The sequence below is a fragment of the Hyla sarda genome, chromosome 10 (genome assembly GCF_029499605.1).
Source record: "Hyla sarda isolate aHylSar1 chromosome 10, aHylSar1.hap1, whole genome shotgun sequence".
Classification (NCBI taxonomy): Eukaryota; Metazoa; Chordata; class Amphibia; order Anura; family Hylidae; genus Hyla; species Hyla sarda.
In genome coordinates this window covers 610,726-630,048 of record NC_079198.1, presented here as the reverse complement: position 1 = coordinate 630,048, position 19,323 = coordinate 610,726, and the positions used below count along the sequence as shown (strand labels likewise).

At 43.3% G+C, this 19,323-nt stretch overlaps 1 protein-coding gene across 1 annotated transcript; it reads left to right on the top strand.

Moving 5' to 3' along the window:
• Positions 1-5,538: 5,538 nt before the first annotated feature.
• Positions 5,539-17,381, top strand: LOC130294392 (chymotrypsin-C-like). The gene is made up of 8 exons (XM_056544104.1): positions 5,539-5,985; positions 6,391-6,479; positions 6,561-6,661; positions 15,999-16,124; positions 16,239-16,375; positions 16,458-16,603; positions 16,904-17,056; positions 17,240-17,381. The coding sequence occupies exons 1-8, from the start codon at positions 5,901-5,903 to the stop codon at positions 17,255-17,257; spliced, it is 855 nt and encodes a 284-aa protein (XP_056400079.1). The 5' UTR covers positions 5,539-5,900; the 3' UTR covers positions 17,258-17,381.
• Positions 17,382-19,323: the final 1,942 nt, after the last annotated feature.

The following is a 19,323-nucleotide window of genomic DNA, read 5'->3' as shown; positions in this document are numbered from 1 at the left end:
GTGGAAAAAGGGGATAAGACATTCTTCAGGTATATAAATGAAAAAAGTGAGTTAAAACAAGGATTAATTAAACTTAATACAAAGAAAGGAAGGTATGTAGAGGAGGATAAAGAACGAGCCGTTCCTGCACTTTTTTCACAGCAGGAACACTGTTCCCCTTAGCAGGAGTCCTGCAGGACCTGCCATTGAGTGTAAATCTTGGGTGCGTTCCCACACTGTTTTTCCTAGGATTTGACCTCTAGCTGGCACTTATTTTGTTAAATATCTATATTAGTGATATTGCAGAAGGTCTCGATGGTTTTGGTCTTTTTGCTGGTGACACAAAGATTTGTAACAGAGTTGAGGTTCCTCGAGGGATCGGCCAAATGGAAAATTATTTAGGTCATAACTCCGGCTACTGGAATTAAATGTGGATACGTGCAAAATAATGCACCCAGAGTGTAAATCCAAGTGCAGAATATAGAATTTAGTGATACAGTCCTAATCTCAGTATCTGGGGAAAGGGCTGTAGGGGTCATTATATCAGAAGACTTAAAAGTAGGTAGACATGTCATAGAACAGCAGGAAATGCTAGCGGAATGCTTGGGTGTATAAGGAGAGGTATTAGCAGTTGAGGGAAGTGCTTATGGGTGTATAGGGAGAGCTATTAGCAGTAGAAAGAGGAAAGTGCTCATGGGTGTATATGGATAGGTATTAGCAGTAGAAAGAGGGAAGTGGTCATGGGTGTATAGGGAGAGGTATTAGCAGTTGATGGAAGTGGTCATGGGTGTATAGGGACAGGTAAAAGCAGTAGAGGAAAGTGCTTGTGAGTGTATAGGGAGCTGTATTAGCAGCTGAGGGAAGTGCTTATGGGTGTATAGGGAGAGGTATTAGCAGTAGAAAGAGGGAAGTGCTCATGGGTGAATAGGGAGAGGTATTAGTAGTTGATGGAAGTGCTCATAGGTGTATAGGGAGAGGTATTAGCAGTTGATGGAAGTGATCATGGGTCTATAGGGAGAGGTAATAGCAGTAGAGGGAGGTGCTCATGGGTGTATAGGGAGAGGTATTAGGAGTAGAGGGAGGTGCTCATGGATGTATAGGGAGAGAGAGGTGCTCATGCCTCTGTACAGAGCTGCACTGGTGGAGTATTGTGCGCAGTAGTGCAGAGCAATCTCCAGAAGGATATAGATACATTGTAGAAAGTTCAGAGAAGATAATAATCTAGTCCATGGACTGAGGAGAAAACTGAACAGGAAAGGTTCCAGGTTTCATAATCGCCGCTGACGGGAGATGGGAGCTCTGATAGGTGAATAACTATTCACCAATCAAAGCTCCGGTCTCCAGGCGGCAGGGATTATGAATTGTGAGAGATGTATACAGAAACCTGGAGCTGGCGGGGAGCGCAGTGGAGCCGCATGTGCCACAGGCTTTTTAAGTTAATAAATGCGGATAGCAGCGGGACTCTGGAGAATGACCTGCTGCGATCTGTCCTTCAGTCCCAAGACTACAACTCCCATCATGGACAGAGTCTGTCCATGATGGGAGTAGCAGTCCTAACAGTCCCAATAGAGTCGCGCAGCTGGGGGAAGTGCAAGAGCTGTCCCTCAGCACTGCTATAGTACAACTACCCCCATCATGGGACACAGAATGTCCCATGATGGGAGTAGTAGTCCAAGGGTAGAGGGACACATCGCACGGGGTCTCATTCTTGAGACCCCCTGAAGTTTTCCTACTCCGCCCCCTAGTGATGACATCATTAGGTGGCGGAGCTGCACAGTCCAGGCCTGAAGCCAGGGTGGTAAGTACGGCTCTGTTTTCAATATGCGTTTTACATAATGGAAATAGAGCCTTTCAGGCAGTGTGTTCCCAAACAGGAAGACTCCAGCTGTTGTTTAACTACAGCCCCCATGATGGGAGTTGTAGTTCAGCAAAAATTGGAGGCTGTTCTTCTTATTTCAGATATGTGAATGCAGAGGACTATGTCAGATTCAGTGGACTGCAACGATGACCAGCGTTTTTTTTAATGTCAATAAAAGGGTTAAAGAGGGCTGTGGGGGAGTGTTTTTTGACAAAAATTTTTTTCTCAATGTGTTCTGTTTTTTATAATAGAATTTTCAGGCTTAGTAGTGGAAGGCGTCTTGTAGATAGAATCCATCACTAAGCCGGGGGTTAGCGTTTGCCATAAAATCAGTTAGCGCTAACCTCCAATTACCCCGGTACCTACCGCCACAGGGGTTCCGGGAAGAGCCGGTACCAACAGGCCCTGAGCATCAAAAATGGCGCTCCTGGGCCAAGGTGGTAACAGGCTGGCGTAATTTAGGCTGGGGAGGGCCAGTAACAATGGTCCTCGCCCACCCTGGTAACATCAGGCTGTTGCTGCTTGGTTGGTATCTGGCTGATACCAAATAAAGGGGGAACCCTATGCATTTTTTTAATTAATAAACAAAAAAAAACTTGTGTGGTTCCCCATATTTTCAGTACCAGTCAGATACCAACCAAGCAGTAACAGCTTGACGTTACCAGGGTGGGCGAAGATCATTGTTACTGGCCCTCCCCAGCCTAAATAATGCAAGCCTGTTACCGCCTAGGCCCGGGAGCTTTATTTTTGATGCTCCGGGCCTGTTAGAACCGGCTCTTCCCGGCCCCCCCTTGGGCGGTGGGCACTGAGGTAATAATTGGTGGTTAGCGCTAGCTGGTTTGTGGCTAACGCTAAGCCCCGGTATAGTAATGGATTCCGTCTACAAGACAGTTTCCACTACTAAGCCTGAAAATTAAATTTTTAAAAAACACAACACATTGAAAACATTTTTTTATTTAAAAAAAACACTCCCCCACAGCCTTCATTAACCCTTTTAACGACAAAAGAAATGCTGGTCATCGTCGCAATCCACCGAATCTGACGTAGTCCTCCACATTCACGTATCTGAAATGAGAAGAGAAGAAAAAAAAAAGGTTAGTACATTTTTTGTGCTCTCCCCTGGGGATTGCGCCCATACTGCAGTGTGTAACAGGGAGCCTCCAATTGTTGATGTCTGCCTACTGTATTCTGTATATACAGTCATCTATAGATAGCTATATACACAGGATAGCTCACAAAGACTTAACCCAGAACTGCTCAGCAGCAGCGTGGGTTAACGCTTTCCTTGTTGGGCTCCTGTATATATGTATATAAGATAGGGATAGACATAAAGATATTCTTTATATAAGATAGGGATAGGCATAAGGCTACATTTCATATAAGATAAGGAAAGGCATAAGGCTATCCTTCATATAAGATAGAGATAGGTATAAGGCTATCCTACATATAAGATAGAGATAGGTATAAAGATATCCTTCATATAAGATAGGGATAGACATAAAGCTATCCTTCATATAAAATAGGGATAGACATAAAGCTATCCTTCATATAAGATAGGGATAGACATAAGGCTATCCTTCATATAAGACAGGGATAGGCATATGGCTATCCTTCATATAAGATAGAGATAGGTATAAGGCTATCCATCATATAAGATAAGGCTAGGGACTTATGATAGTATTCAGAATATTGGGTAGACTAGATGGGCCAAATGGTTCTTATCTAATGACACATTCTATGTTTCTCTATATATCGTTATCATATTGAGGTCTCGCTCAGGATATTCCCTCAATATGTTGTCAATATATATATATATATATATATATATATATATATATATATATATACTCCCCTAAAATAGAGGCCTCGGGTAAGGATAGTCCATCGTTGTGGGGTCTATATATACAGTCCCATCATATAGAGGCCTTAAGACAGGATAGTCCATCATTGTGGGGTCTGTATATACAGTAGGGGTGTGAATCGCCAATAATTTGGCGGTTCGATTCGAATCGCGATACCAGGGTGGCGATTCGATATATCGCAATATATCGCGATACTGTCATGTTGGCGATATATCACGATATATCGCGATATTCCCTATTAAAAGCTTGGGAAAACTTATTCTAGCTGAGAAAGAACAAGGTCCCGCGAGAGTTGTCCTGTGAGTGCGTACGTTCTCCTGTTTGTTCTGAGTCTGTAGTCTCGCGGTAGCAGCCTGCGAGTGGGACAGAGCTGATAACAGGTACACTGCCAACTAGTGGTCAGGAGTTTAAGTGTTATAAAAAAAATAAGACAGACAAATAGGACTGTGACTCAGTGAGTGAAATACAGTAAATGTTAATTATAATAATTTATAAAAAAATCGATTCTCAGAATTTTAAAATCGATTCAGTATCGCGGAACAAAAAATCGCGATAATCGCGCAAATCGATTTTTTCTTACATCCCTAATATACAGTCCATTATATAGAGGCCTCGCTCAGGATAGTCCATCGTTGTGGGGTCTGTATATACAGTCCCATCATATAGAGGCCTCGAGACAGGATAGTCTCTCAGTGTAGGGTCTGTATATACAGTCCATTATATAGAGACCTCGCTCAGGATAGTCCATCAGTGTGAGGTCTGTACATACAGTCCATTATATAGAGGCCTCGAGACAGGATGTTCCATTAGTGTGGGGTCTGTATATACAGTCCATTATATAGAGGCCTCGCTCAGGAAAGTCCATCAGTGTGGGGTCTGTATATACAGTACAATATATAGAGGCCTCGGCTCAGGATAGTCCATCAGTGGGGGAGTCTGTATATACAGTCCATTATATAGAGGCCTCGCTCAGGATAGTCCATCAGTGTGGGGTCTGTATATACAGTCCATTATATAGAGGCCTCGCTCAGGATAGTCCATCAGTGTGGGGTCTGTATATACAGTCCCATCATACAGAGGCCTCGAGACAGGATAGTCTATCAGTGTGGGGTCTGTATATACAGTCCATTATATAGAGGCCTCGCTCAGGATAGTCCATCATTGTGGGGTCTGTATATACAGTCCATTATATAGAGGCCTCGGGTCAGGATAGTCCATCAGTGGGGGGTCTGTATATACAGTCCATTATACAGAGGTTTCGCTCAGGATGGTCCATCAGTGTGGGGTCTGTATATACAGTCCATTATATAGAGGCCTCGGGTCAGGATAGTCCATCAGTGTGGGGTCTGTATATACAATCCATTATATAGAGGCCTCGCTCAGGATAGTCCATCAGTGTGGGGTCTGTATATACAGTGCATTATATAGAGGCCTCACTCAAGATAGTCCATCAGTGTGGGGTCTGTATATCCAGTCCATTATATAGAGGCCTCGGGTCAAGATAGTTCATCAGTGTGGGGTCTGTATACACAATCCATTATATAGAGGCCTTGGGTCAGGATAGTCCATCGTTGTGGGGTCTGTATATACAATCCATTATATAGAGGTCTTGCTCAGGATTGTCCATCAGTGTGGGGTCTGTATATACAGTCAATTATACAGAGGCCTCACTCAGGATAGTCCATCGTTGTGTGGTCTGTATATACAGTCCATTAAATACAGGCCTCGGCTCAGGAGAGTCCATCGTTGTGGGGTCTGTATATACAGTCCATTATATAGAGGCCTGGGCTCAGGAGAGTCCATCGTTGTGGGGTCTGTATTTACAATCCATTATATAGAGGCCTCGCTCAGGATAGTCCATCAGTGTGGGGTCTGTATATACAATCCATTATATAGAGGCCTCGCTCAGGATAGTCCATCAGTGTGGGGTCTGTATATACAGTCCATTATATAGAGTCTTTGGTTCTGGTCACTGAGGCCTCGTCCTGTGAATATAACATCATCCGCACATCTGTTATTGTCTGAATTGTTGCACTTGGGTCCCTTTGGTCTCACCAGGTAAACACTTTTTATCTTCTCCGAGAGTAATGAGATTCTGCTGCCAATGTCCTCCGAGGGCCACGTGGACGGGTCTCATTGGTCGCTCTTATCTCCTTGGCAGGAGCCATCATGGCAGAGGGTCAGAGCTGCTCTCCATATAAATGGTATGGCCGGTCCGGGTAGGTCTCACAATCTCACAAGACACAATGTTGAAGCTCGTGGTCCTCGCTCTCTGCTTGGCTTACGGTAATTCATGACTCCGCCCACTTTATCTCAGTTGATACTTTGTATCCATCAGCCCTTTCTATAGGGATTTCCTGTGGTGGGGGCACTGTGGTGTAGATGTGATGCTGACCCCATGGAGGACGACGTACATGGAATCCCAGGAAATGAATTTGTCCTTATTGATACAATGTTTCTTAGTTAATGATGGGAAAACTGGTGACCATCTACATGGCTGCGTGAGTTGTCCCCCAGGTGTCCTAGATGAGCCTAAATATGCAACAATGCAAGGGAGGGCAGAAGTGATAACCCTGAGGAGACCCCACAGGTTGTCCCCAGGTTCCCCACAGATTAGGATGACCCCAGGATTTATAGGTAGAGAAGCTCTTTAGACCGTCAGGGGTGACTTTCCTGTGTTGTTTGTTGCAGCCTATAGCTGCGGTGTTCCAGCCGTTCAGCCCATCCTGTCCAGAGTGGTGGGCGGCCATGATGTACGGGCAAACAGCTGGCCATGGCAGGTACGGACCACAGAGCAGACATCATATATCCCATGCCATAGGCTGACAACTCCATGATATCACATCTTCTTCTCTCTATAGATTTCCCTGCAGTACCAAGGATCCAGCGGAAACTGGGGCCACACATGTGGGGGCACTCTGATTGCTGACAACTGGGTGCTGACCGCCGCTCACTGTATCAGGTACCATCCTCATCATGTGCACAGCAAGTGACAGCCGCCAATTCCATATCTCTATATACACTATAATTGTGGGATTGCACTGCGAGCGACTGTAACTGATGTAATACTTTACAATGAAAACCATGAAGGGATTTCGGACTATAGTAACAGACGTAGTAACATAGTTCATAAGGCTGAAAAACCTATATCCCTAATGAGTCCCTCCCAAAGAGGAGGCAAAAAACCCTCATACTTCCTTCCCGACTCCAAATATGGCATCAGAATAAATCCCTGGATCAACGTTCTGTCCCTATAAATCTAGTATACATAACCTGTAATGTTATTATTCTCCAAAAATACATCCAGACCCCTTTTAAATTCTTTTACAGAGTTCACCATGACACCTCCTCCGGGAGAGAATCGCACAGTCTCACTGCTCTTACAGTAAAGAACCCCCATCTGGTGTAGAAAACTTCTTTCCTCTAGACGTAGAGGATGTCCCATTGTTATATATACAGTCCTGGGTATAAATAGATCATGGAGAGATCTCTGTACTGTCCTGATATATTATATATATATATATATATATATATATATATATTAGGTCACCTCCTTGTTATATATACAGTCCTGGGTATAAATAGATCAAGGAGAGATCTCTGTACTGTCCTGATATATTATATATATTATTAAGTCACCTCCTTGTTATATATACAGTCCTGGGTATAAATAGATCATGGAGAGATCTCTGTACTGTCCTGATATATTATATATATTATTAGGTCACCTCCTTGTTATATATACAGTCCTGGGTATATATAGATCATGGAGAGATCTCTGTACTGTCCTGATATATTATATATATATTATTAAGTCACCTCCTTGTTATATATACAGTCCTGGGTATAAATAGATCATGGAGAGATCTCTGTACTGTCCTGATATATTATATATATTATTAAGTCACCTCCTTGTTATATATACAGTCCTGGGTATAAATAGATCATGGAGAGATCTCTGTACTGTCCTGATATATTATATATATATATATTATTAGGTCACCTCCTTGTTATATATACAGTCCTGGGTATAAATAGATCATGGAGAGATCTCTGTACTGTCCTGATATATTATTATATATTATTAAGTCACCTCCTTGTTATATATACAGTCCTGGGTATATATAGATCATGGAGAGATCTCTGTACTGTCCCCTGATAAACTTATACATAGTTATTAGGTCACCCCTTCTTTTTTCTAAACTCCCATCCCCTGTATTACTCTGGTTGCCCATCTTTGAACCCTCTCCAGCTCCACTATATTTTTCTTGTACACTGGTGTCCAGTACTGTACACAGTATTCTATGTGTGGTCTGACCAGTACTGTACACAGTATTCTATGTGTGGTCTGACCAGTACTGTACACAGTATTCTATGTGTGGTCTGACCAGTACTGTACACAGTATTCTATGTGTGGTCTGACCAGTACTGTACACAGTATTCTATGTGTGGTCTGACCAGTACTGTACACAGTATTCTATGTGTGGTCTGACCAGTACTGTACACAGTATTCTATGTGTGGTCTGACCAGTACTGTACACAGTATTCTATGTGTGGTCTGACCAGTACTGTACACAGTATTCTATGTGTGGTCTGACCAGTACTGTACACAGTATTCTATGTGTGGTCTGACCAGTACTGTGCACAATATTCTATGTGTGGTCTGACCAGTACTGTACACAGTATTCTATGTGTGGTCTGATCAGTACTGTACACAGTATTCCATGTGTGGTCTGACCAGTACTGTGCACCGTATTCTATGTGTGGTCTGACCAGTACTGTACACAGTATTCTATGTGTGGTCTGACCAGTACTGTACACAGTATTCCATGTGTGGTCTGACCAGCACTGTACACAGTATTCTATGTGAGGTCTGACCAGTACTGTGCACAGTATTCTATGTGTGGTCTGACCAGTAATGTACACAGTATTCTATGTGTGGTCTGACCAGTACTGTGCACAGTATTCCATGTGTGGTCTGACCAGTACTGTACACAGTATTCTATGTGTGGTCTGACCAGTACTGTACACAGTATTCTATGTGTGGTCTGACCAGTACTGTACACAGTATTCTATGTGTGGTCTGACCAGTACTGTACACAGTATTCTATGTGTGGTCTGACCAATACTGTACACAGTATTCTCTTTGTGGTCTGACCAGTACTGTACACAGTATTCTATGTGTGGTCTGACCAGTACTGTACACAGTATTCTATGTGAGGTCTGACCAGTACTGTACACAGTATTCTATGTGTGGTCTGACCAGTACTGTACACAGTATTCTATGTGTGGTCTGACCAGTACTGTACACAGTATTCTATGTGTGGTCTGACCAGTACTGTACACAGTATTCTATGTGTGGTCTGACCAGTACTGTACACAGTATTCTATGTGTGGTCTGACCAGTACTGTGCACAATATTCTATGTGTGGTCTGACCAGTACTGTACACAGTATTCTATGTGTGGTCTGACCAGTACTGTACACAGTATTCCATGTGTGGTCTGACCAGTACTGTGCACAGTATTCTATGTGTGGTCTGACCAGTACTGTACACAGTATTCTATGTGTGGTCTGACCAGTACTGTACACAGTATTCTATGTGTGGTCTGACCAGTACTGTACACAGTATTCTATGTGAGGTCTGACCAGTACTGTGCACAGTATTCTATGTGTGGTCTGACCAGTAATGTACACAGTATTCTATGTGTGGTCTGACCAGTACTGTGCACAGTATTCCATGTGTGGTCTGACCAGTACTGTACACAGTATTCTATGTGTGGTCTGACCAGTACTGTACACAGTATTCTATGTGTGGTCTGACCAGTACTGTACACAGTATTCTATGTGTGGTCTGACCAGTACTGTACACAGTATTCTATGTGTGGTCTGACCAATACTGTACACAGTATTCTCTTTGTGGTCTGACCAGTACTGTACACAGTATTCTATGTGTGGTCTGACCAGTACTGTACACAGTATTCTATGTGAGGTCTGACCAGTACTGTACACAGTATTCTATGTGTGGTCTGACCAGTACTGTACACAGTATTCTATGTGTGGTCTGACCAGTACTGTACACAGTATTCTATGTGTGGTCTGACCAGTACTGTACACAGTATTCTATGTGTGGTCTGACCAGTACTGTACACAGTATTCTATGTGTGGTCTGACCAGTACTGTGCACAATATTCTATGTGTGGTCTGACCAGTACTGTACACAGTATTCTATGTGTGGTCTGACCAGTACTGTACACAGTATTCCATGTGTGGTCTGACCAGTACTGTGCACAGTATTCTATGTGTGGTCTGACCAGTACTGTACACAGTATTCTATGTGTGGTCTGACCAGTACTGTACACAGTATTCTATGTGTGGTCTGACCAGTACTGTACACAGTATTCTATGTGTGGTCTGACCAGTACTGTACACAGTATTCTATGTGTGGTCTGACCAATACTGTACACAGTATTCTCTTTGTGGTCTGACCAGTACTGTACACAATATTCTATGTGTGGTCTGACCAGTACTGTACACAGTATTCTATGTAAGGTCTGACCAGTACTGTACACAGTATTCTATGTGTGGTCTGACCAGTACTGTACACAGTATTCTATGTGTGGTCTGACCAGTACTGTACACAGTATTCTATGTGTGGTCTGACCAGTACTGTACACAGTATTCTATGTGTGGTCTGACCAGTACTGTACACAGTATTCTATGTGTGGTCTGACAAGTACTGTGCACAATATTCTATGTGTGGTCTGACCAGTACTGTACACAGTATTCTATGTGTGGTCTGACCAGTACTGTACACAGTATTCCATGTGTGGTCTGACCAGTACTGTACACAGTATTCTATGTGTGGTCTGACCAGTACTGTACACAGTATTCCATGTGTGGTCTGACCAGCACTGTACACAGTATTCTATGTGAGGTCTGACCAGTACTGTACACAGTATTCTATGTGTGGTCTGACCAGTAATGTACACAGTATTCTATGTGTGGTCTGACCAGTACTGTGCACAGTATTCCATGTGTGGTCTGACCAGTACTGTGCACAGTATTCTATGTGTGGTCTGACCAGTACTGTACACAGTATTCTATGTGTGGTCTGACCAGTACTGTACACAGTATTCTATGTGTGGTCTGACCAGTACTGTACACAGTATTCTATGTGTGGTCTGACCAATACTGTACACAGTATTCTCTTTGTGGTCTGACCAGTACTGTACACAGTATTCTATGTGTGGTCTGACCAGTACTGTACACAGTATTCTATGTGTGGTCTGACCAGTACTGTACACAGTATTCTATGTGTGGTCTGACCAGTACTGTACACAGTATTCCATGTGTGGTCTGACCAGTACTATACACAGTATTCCATGTGTGGTCTGACCAGTACTGTACACAGTATTCTATGTGTGGTCTGACCAGTACTGTACACAGTATTCTATGTGTGGTCTGACCAGTACTGTACACAGTATTCTATGTGTGGTCTGACCAGTACTGTACACAGTATTCTATGTGTGGTCTGACCAGTACTGTACACAGAATTCTATGTGTGGTCTGACCTGTACTGTACACAGTATTCAATGTGTGGTCTGACTAGTGATTTGTACAGCGGTAAAATTATTTCCTTGTCATGGGCATCTATGCCCCTATTGATGCACCCCATGAATGTATTTGCCTAGGCAGCAGCTGCCCAACACTGGTCACTACAGCTAAATTTACTGTTAACTAAGACTCCTAAGTCCTTTTCCATGTCATTTGTCCCAAGTGTTCTCCCATTTAATACATAATCCCAGCCCGGATTTTTCCTCCTTATGTGCATTACCTTACATTTATCAGTGTTTAACCTCATCTGCCACTTCCCAACCCAAACCTCCAACCTATCCAGATCCATTTGTAACAGTGCACTGTCCTCTATTGTGCAATCTACTATACACAGTGCACTGTCCTCTATTGTGTTAACCAATTTACAGAGTTTAGTATCATCTGTAAAGATTGATACTTTACTATTCAACCCTTCTACAAGGTCATTCATGAATATATTAAATAGAATAGAACCCAAGATTGACCCCTGTGGTCCACACTAGTAACAGTCACCCAATCAGAATAAGTACCATTAATAACCACCCTCTGTTTCCTATCACTGAGTCAGTTACTTACCCACTTACACACATTCTCCTCCCCCGCCCAATACTTCTTATTTTATGCACCAACCTTTTATGTGGCACCGTATCAAATGCTTCCAGCGATTCCCCTGGTCCAGTCTGGAGCTCACCTCCTCATAAAAGCTGATCAGGTGACAGGACCGATCCCTCATAAAGCCATGCTGATATGGGGTCATACAATTATTTTTATCAAGATATTCCAACATAGCATCTCTTAGAAAACCATCAAACAATTTACATACAACGAAGGTTAAACTAACAGGTCTATAATTCCCGGGAGATAGATTATTGTGAGGAGTGACTAAAACTTAGCTTTTACTAGTTAATAGGCTAAAATACACATATATATAGTGAGTGTTCTATAGACAAATTATTGTGCTAATTTGACATTCAATGGGATGCAAATCCAAGTTTATACAAACTGTTAAACTCATACAGTGAGATTCACATCATATGCACAGGGGAATAAATATAAATCCCTGTGGAGTTAGTCTCCATACACTACCCACACCGCTCGACACGTTTCAGACACTAGTCATGTGTCCTCATCAGAGGCTTAGGGGGAGACATAGACCTGAAAGAGAAACAAGTCCACTGTTGCATGTATTGGTATATGTAATCTGAGGAGTCGCTGATACAGTGGCGGCTCCTCAAGAACTTATGCTTGTAATAGAGTCAGAGCTTTTTAGCACAAGAAGTAATGAGCAGAAGTAGCCTGTGACCCCAAATGATGACCCTGTAAAGAAAATGCATACACTACAGTCAGGCTTAAACTTCTTGTCCATGGCTAAGCAGAACCTGCAAATGAAAGATAACTCTTACTAACAGTTTGGCGTACTTGCGTCCATGCTCAGAGCATGCGCTAACCCGCAGTGGCGGGGAGCCCTGCAATCGTGCCGGCTACTGAGCGCACATGTGAGCTGTGCCAGTGTCTGAGCTCATATACGCTTCCGGAGCGGAGGGCGGAACTCGGCACATGACATATCACCCGGCCAATGCTGAGGTGGGTGACACGTCAAGGGCTCCCTGATGACTCAGTACGGGCACTCCGAGTTATAATTAACCCCTACCCTACCGGATTTGGATAGGTAGTGTTATGTATGTACTGCATATAGTGGTTACATTGGCATATCCAAACCACACCAAGACAGTAGTATAGATACCCTGTATATCTTACAGGCATCATTGGCACTTAGCGCACAGGCAGGCTCCATATATGTGAATAATTCCACACACGGAGCTTATTGTATGTCAAAATACATATTTTGTGACATTAGATAAAACGTGAAACACGTTGGTTATATACATTAGATACTGTCACACCAAGAGGTTTAAATGAACAAATTTGCTTTACTAGCTTCACCTAGACCAGCCATCAGGGCGGTTATTTAGGGGTGCATGGTAGGTAGTGAGTGGGGGCTGTTGTCAGCTCTTGAGTTAGCGAACCCTGTCTAGAATAGGGTATAACAGGGTATACTAGGGGAGGTTCCAGTGCAGGATCGCCCTTTTTAGGGCGGGCCCCTGCCTAGGCATAGGGGTTAGACCAGTGTGAATATAGGTACTATCAGGTTCCCTAGGCCCATGCCTTTTCTCCCTTCACCTTCCCCATATAGTAATCCCAATCCTCGCTGATGGCTGTAGTATCTTAGTTCGTCTGTTGTTAAGACCTTCTGTGACGTTACTCTGGCCAGTTCGTCTCCTCCCCCCCCCCCCCCCCCTCCTTGCTTTCATTTCTTCCCCTGCCTCTCCCCTCACTTCTCCTGCCTGTGCACACATATGATGAACCTCGGATATATACAATTAATCTGGGGAATTATCCATAGTGTACATTGGAAAGTTTTATCTAATGTCACAAAATATGTATTTTGACATACAATAAGCTCCATGTGTGCGGAATTATTCACATATATGGAGCCTGCCTGTGCGCTAAGTGCCAATGATGCCTGTAAGATATACAGGGTATCTATACTACTGTCCAGGTGTGGTTTGGATCTGCCAACGTAACCACTATATGCAGTACATACATAACACTACCTATCCAAATCCGGTAGGGGTTAATTATAACTCAGGGCGCCCGTACTGTGTCATCAGGGAGCCCTTGACGTGTCACCCACCTCGGCGTCGGCCGGGTGATATGTAGTGTGCCGAGTTCCGCCCTCCGCTTCGGAAGTGGATATGAGCTCAGACACCGGCACAGCTCACATGTGCGCTCAGTAGCCGGCAGGAATGCAGGGCTCCCCGCCACTGCGGGTTAGCGCATACTCTGAGCATGGACCATCGTTTGGGGCCACAGGCTACTTCTGCTCATTACTTCTTGTGCTGAAAAGCTCTGACTCTATTACAAGCATAAGTTCTTGAGGAGCCGCCACTGTATCAGCGACTCCTCAGATTAAATATACCAATATATGCAATATATGCAACAGTGGACTTGTTTCTCTTTCAGGTCTATGTCTCCCCCTAAGCCCCTGATGAGGACACATGACTAGTGTCTGAAACGCGTCGGGCAGTGTATGGATACTAACTCCACAGGGATTTATATTTATTCCCCTTGATGTGAATATCACTGTATGAGTTTAACAGTTCGTATAAACTTGGATATGCATCCCATTGAATGGCAAATTAGCACAATAATTTGTCTATAGAACACTCACTATATATATATGTGTATTTTAGCCCATTAACTAGTAAAAGTTAAGTTTTAATCACTCATCACATTAATCTATTGATTTTGACTGGGAGCACTGCTTACTATAGGTGAATAGATACCTTATCTTATCTATATTTACTCATACTATAATTCCCAGGGTCACTTTTTGACCCCTTTTTAAATATTTGTACCAAATTTGTTATGTGCCAGTTCTGGGGAACAGATCCTGTCACTATAGTCCCTGAATATTAAAAATAGAGGTCTGTCTATTATATTACTTAATTCCTTTAGAACACAGGGGTGAATGCCATCTGGACCTGGTGATTTGTCTATTTAGATTTTTTGTAGGCAGCACTGTACTTCTTTCTGGGTTAGACAGGTGACCTGTACTTCTTACTGGGTTAAACAGGTGATCTGTACTTCTTCCTGGGTTCGACAGGTGACCTGTACTTGTTCCTGGGTTACACAGGTGACCTGTACTTCTTCATAGGTTAGACAGGTGACCTGTACTTCTTCCTGGGTTAGACAGGTGACCTGTACTGGGGAGTTTACCTTATTTTGCTGTATTTCACCTGGCATTTCATTTTCCTCAGTGAATACAGTGGAAAATAATTTGTTTAATATATTTGCTTTTTCCTGATCCCCTTCTATAATTTCTTCGATATCATTTTTTAAAGGGCGTACACTTTAATTTTTAACCTCTTTGTTATTTATATAGTTAAAGAACATTTTGGGGGTAGAGACAGTCTTTCTGTCTCTACTTTTGTGGCTTTTATCTGTTTTTTACATATTGTACTTTTTTTCTCTATATCTTTTTAATGCTTCTCCACTGCCGTCCTGTTTTAGTAATTTAAATGCTTTATTTTTGTCATTATTGCCCCCCTAAAATTTTTATTCATCCACGTTGGTTTTCTTTTATTCCTGACCCTTTTATTCCCATAAGGTATACACATCTTACAATGAGAATTTAAGATATTTTTCAAAGTCTCCCATTTCGTGTCAGTATTCTTGTTTTTCAGGACCTCCTACGTACCCTATAACAGCCGGACCCTACAATAACCAGAGCCTATAATAGCCAGACCCTTTAACAATCGGACCCTATAAGAGCCAGACTCTTTAATAACTGTACCCTGTAACATCCAGACAATATAATAATCGGACCCTATAGTAACCGGAGCCTATAATAGCCAGACACTACAATAGCTGGACTTTAATATCTGAACCATATAATAACAAGACCCTATAACAAATGGACCCTAAAATAACCAAAGATTTTAATAGCCAGACCCAATAATAACTGAAGCCTTTAATAGCCAGACTCTAAAAAAAACAGACCATAAAAAACCTGCACCCTAAAATAGCTGGATCCTATGATACGTGGACCCTATCATAGCCGGATCCTATAACAGCTGGAGCCTATAATAACCAGACCTTATAATTAGCAGACTAATCATTATAATATCTCCTGTCATCCAGCTCTGATCGCACCTACAGAGTGGTTCTCGGAAAGCACAACCTTCTGGAAGAGGAGGAAGGATCAGTCATCATCTCTCCAGAGAAGATCATTGTCCACGAGAAGTATAGCGCCTTCTTATTGATCCGGTAAGTACATCCAGCTCTGGTAGATGCGAAGTCAAGGGTTCCGCCATGTTTAGGAACCCGAACCCACAAAGATCCAGGGTTTTCCTAATTCTAACCATCTTCTCTATATCCCAGTAATGACATAGCCCTCATCAAGCTCTCCGAGCCCGTGCAAGTGAGCGACACCGTGCAGCCCGCCTGTCTTCCAGCTAATGGCGCTGTCCTGTCACATGACTTCCCCTGTTATGTCACCGGATGGGGACGTCTGTACAGTAAGTAACGACTTCATAAGTTACATGTTACCATATATTTACAACATTTCTATAATGTGTTTTCTGCTACTTTGTTTTACAGCCAATGGACCCATCGCTGACAATCTCCAGCAGGCTCTTCTCCCCGTGGTCGATCACGCTACCTGCTCCAAGTCTGACTGGTGGAGCTTCCAAGTGACAACCGACATGGTCTGTGCCGGAGGAGATGGAATTGTGTCTGGGTGCAATGTAAGAAAAAAAAAAAAACGTACATATCCGGTATTATACTCAAGAGCTGTACTCACTATTCTGCTGGTGAGGTCACTGTGTACATACATTACTTATCCTGTACTTATCCTGAGTTATATCCTGTATTATACTCCAGAGCTGCACTCACTATTCTGCTGGTGAGGTCACTGTGTACATACATTACATTACTTATCCTGTACTGATCCTGAGTTATATCCTGTATTATACTCCAGAGCTGTACTCACTATTCTGCTGGTAGGTTCCAGTACAGATTATAACCAGTAAATGTGTCCTCCACAGGGAGACTCCGGGGGTCCTCTGAACTGTCAGGCTGCTGATGGATCCTGGGAGGTTCACGGTGTTGTCAGCTTCGGCTCTGGACTCAGCTGTAACTATGAGAAGAAGCCGACCGTCTTCACCCGGGTGTCCGCCTACCAGGACTGGATCAATGATGTGAGTGTCAGATATAATACAGTCATATGAGGCATCTGAGGGAGATATATACCGTTCGGTCTCGGTAGGGTCATCAGGACGAGGTTGAGATTCCATCATATTAATGTCTCCAGTATGTTCCATAGTGATACGTAAGACACTTCGCTGTTACATTGTGTCTCACATGTGACCTTTCACTTACAGAAAATCATCAACAACTAAGAAGAGTCCAGGAGAGTCGTCCTCGAGCCGCGGCGCCGACCTCAGCCACATCGCAACGCTGATTGCCTTCTGTATAGTGTAACGTTATCAATCAATAAAGAGACTTAGAATCTGCGCTGACTTTCTGTATGAAGCCTTTATCTATAAGAGAGACCCCCGACATCCAGAATGAGACAGAGATAAAAACACACTGTATCTAAGCTTCTTGTGTAATACTATCTGCTGAACATCTGTATACAGTCTCCATCTATAAGAGAGAACACTTACTACTCCCAAATCTTATATATTCCTTGGCTCAGGATAGTCCATCAGTGTGGGGTCTGTATATACAATCTATTTATATAGAGGCCTCGCTCAGGATAGTCCATCAGTGTGGGGTCTGTATATACAGTCCATTATATAGAGGCCTCGCTCAGGATAGTCCATCGGTGTGGGGCCTGTATATACAGTCCATTATATAGAGGCCTCGCTCAGGATAGTCCATCAGTGTGGGGTCTGTATATACAGTCCATTATATAGAGGCCTCGCTCAGGATAGTCCATCAGTGTGGGGCCTGTATATACAATCCATTATATAGAGGCCTCGCTCAGGATAGTCCATCAGTGTGGGGTCTGTATATACAGTCCATTATATAGAGGTCTTGGGTCAGGATAGTCCATCAGTATGGGGTCTGTATATACAGTCCATTATATAGAGGCCTCGCTAAGGATAGTCCATCAGTGTTGGGTCTGTATATACAGTCCATTATATAGAGGCCTCGCTCAGAATAGTCCATCAGTGTGGGGTCTGTATATACAGTCCATTATATAGAGGCCTCGCTCAGGATAGTCCATCAGTGTGGGGTCTGTATATACAGTCCATTATATAGAGGCCTCGCTCAGGATAGTGCATCAGTGTGGGGTCTGTATATACAATCCATTATATAGAGGCCTCGCTCAGGATAGTCCATCTGTGTGGGGTCTGTATATACAATCCATTATGTAGAGGCCTCGCTCAGGATAGTCCATCAGTGTGGGGTCTGTATATACAATATATTACATAGAGGGCTCGCTCAGGATAGTCCATCAGTGTGGGGTCTGTATATACAATCCATTATATAGAAACCTCGCTCAGGATAGTCCATCAGTGTGGGGGTCTGTATATACAGTCCATTATATAGAGGCCTCGCTCAGGATAGTCCATCAGTGTGGGGCCTGTATATACAATCCATTATATAGAGGCCTCGCTCAGGATAGTCCATCAGTGTGGGGTCTGTATATACAGTCCATTATATAGAGGTCTTGGGTCAGGATAGTCCATCAGTATGGGGTCTGTATATACAGTCCATTATATAGAGGCCTCGCTAAGGATAGTCCATCAGTGTTGGGTCTGTATATACAGTCCATTATATAGAGGCCTCGCTCAGGATAGTCCATCAGTGTGGGGTCTGTATATACAATCCATTATATAGAGGCCTCGCTCAGGATAGTCCATCAGTGTGGGGTCTGTATATACAATCCATTATATAGAGGCCTTGGGTCAGGATAGTCCATCAGTGTGGGGTCTGTATATACAATCCATTATATAGAGGCCTTGGGTCAGGATAGTCCATCAGTGTGGGGTCTGTATATACAGTCCATTATATAGAGGCCTCGCTCAGGATAGTCCATCAGTGTGGGGTCTGTATATACAATCCATTATATAGAGGCCTCGCTCAGGATAGTCCATCAGCGAGGGGGTCTGTATATACAATCCATTATATAGAGGCCTCGCTCAGGATAGTCCATCAGTGTGGGGTCTGTATATACAATCCATTATATAGAGGCCTCGCTCAGGATAGTCCATCAGTGTGGGGTCTGTATATACAGTCCATTATATAGAGGCCTCGCTCAGGATAGTCCATCAGTGTGGGGTCTGTATATACAATCCATTATATAGAGGCCTTGCTCAGGATAGTCCATCAGTGTCGGGTCTGTATATACAGTCCATTATATAGAGGCCTCGCTCAGGATAGTCCATCAGTGTGGGGTCTGTATATACAATCCATTATATAGAGGCCTCGCTCAGGATAGTCCATCAGTGTGGGG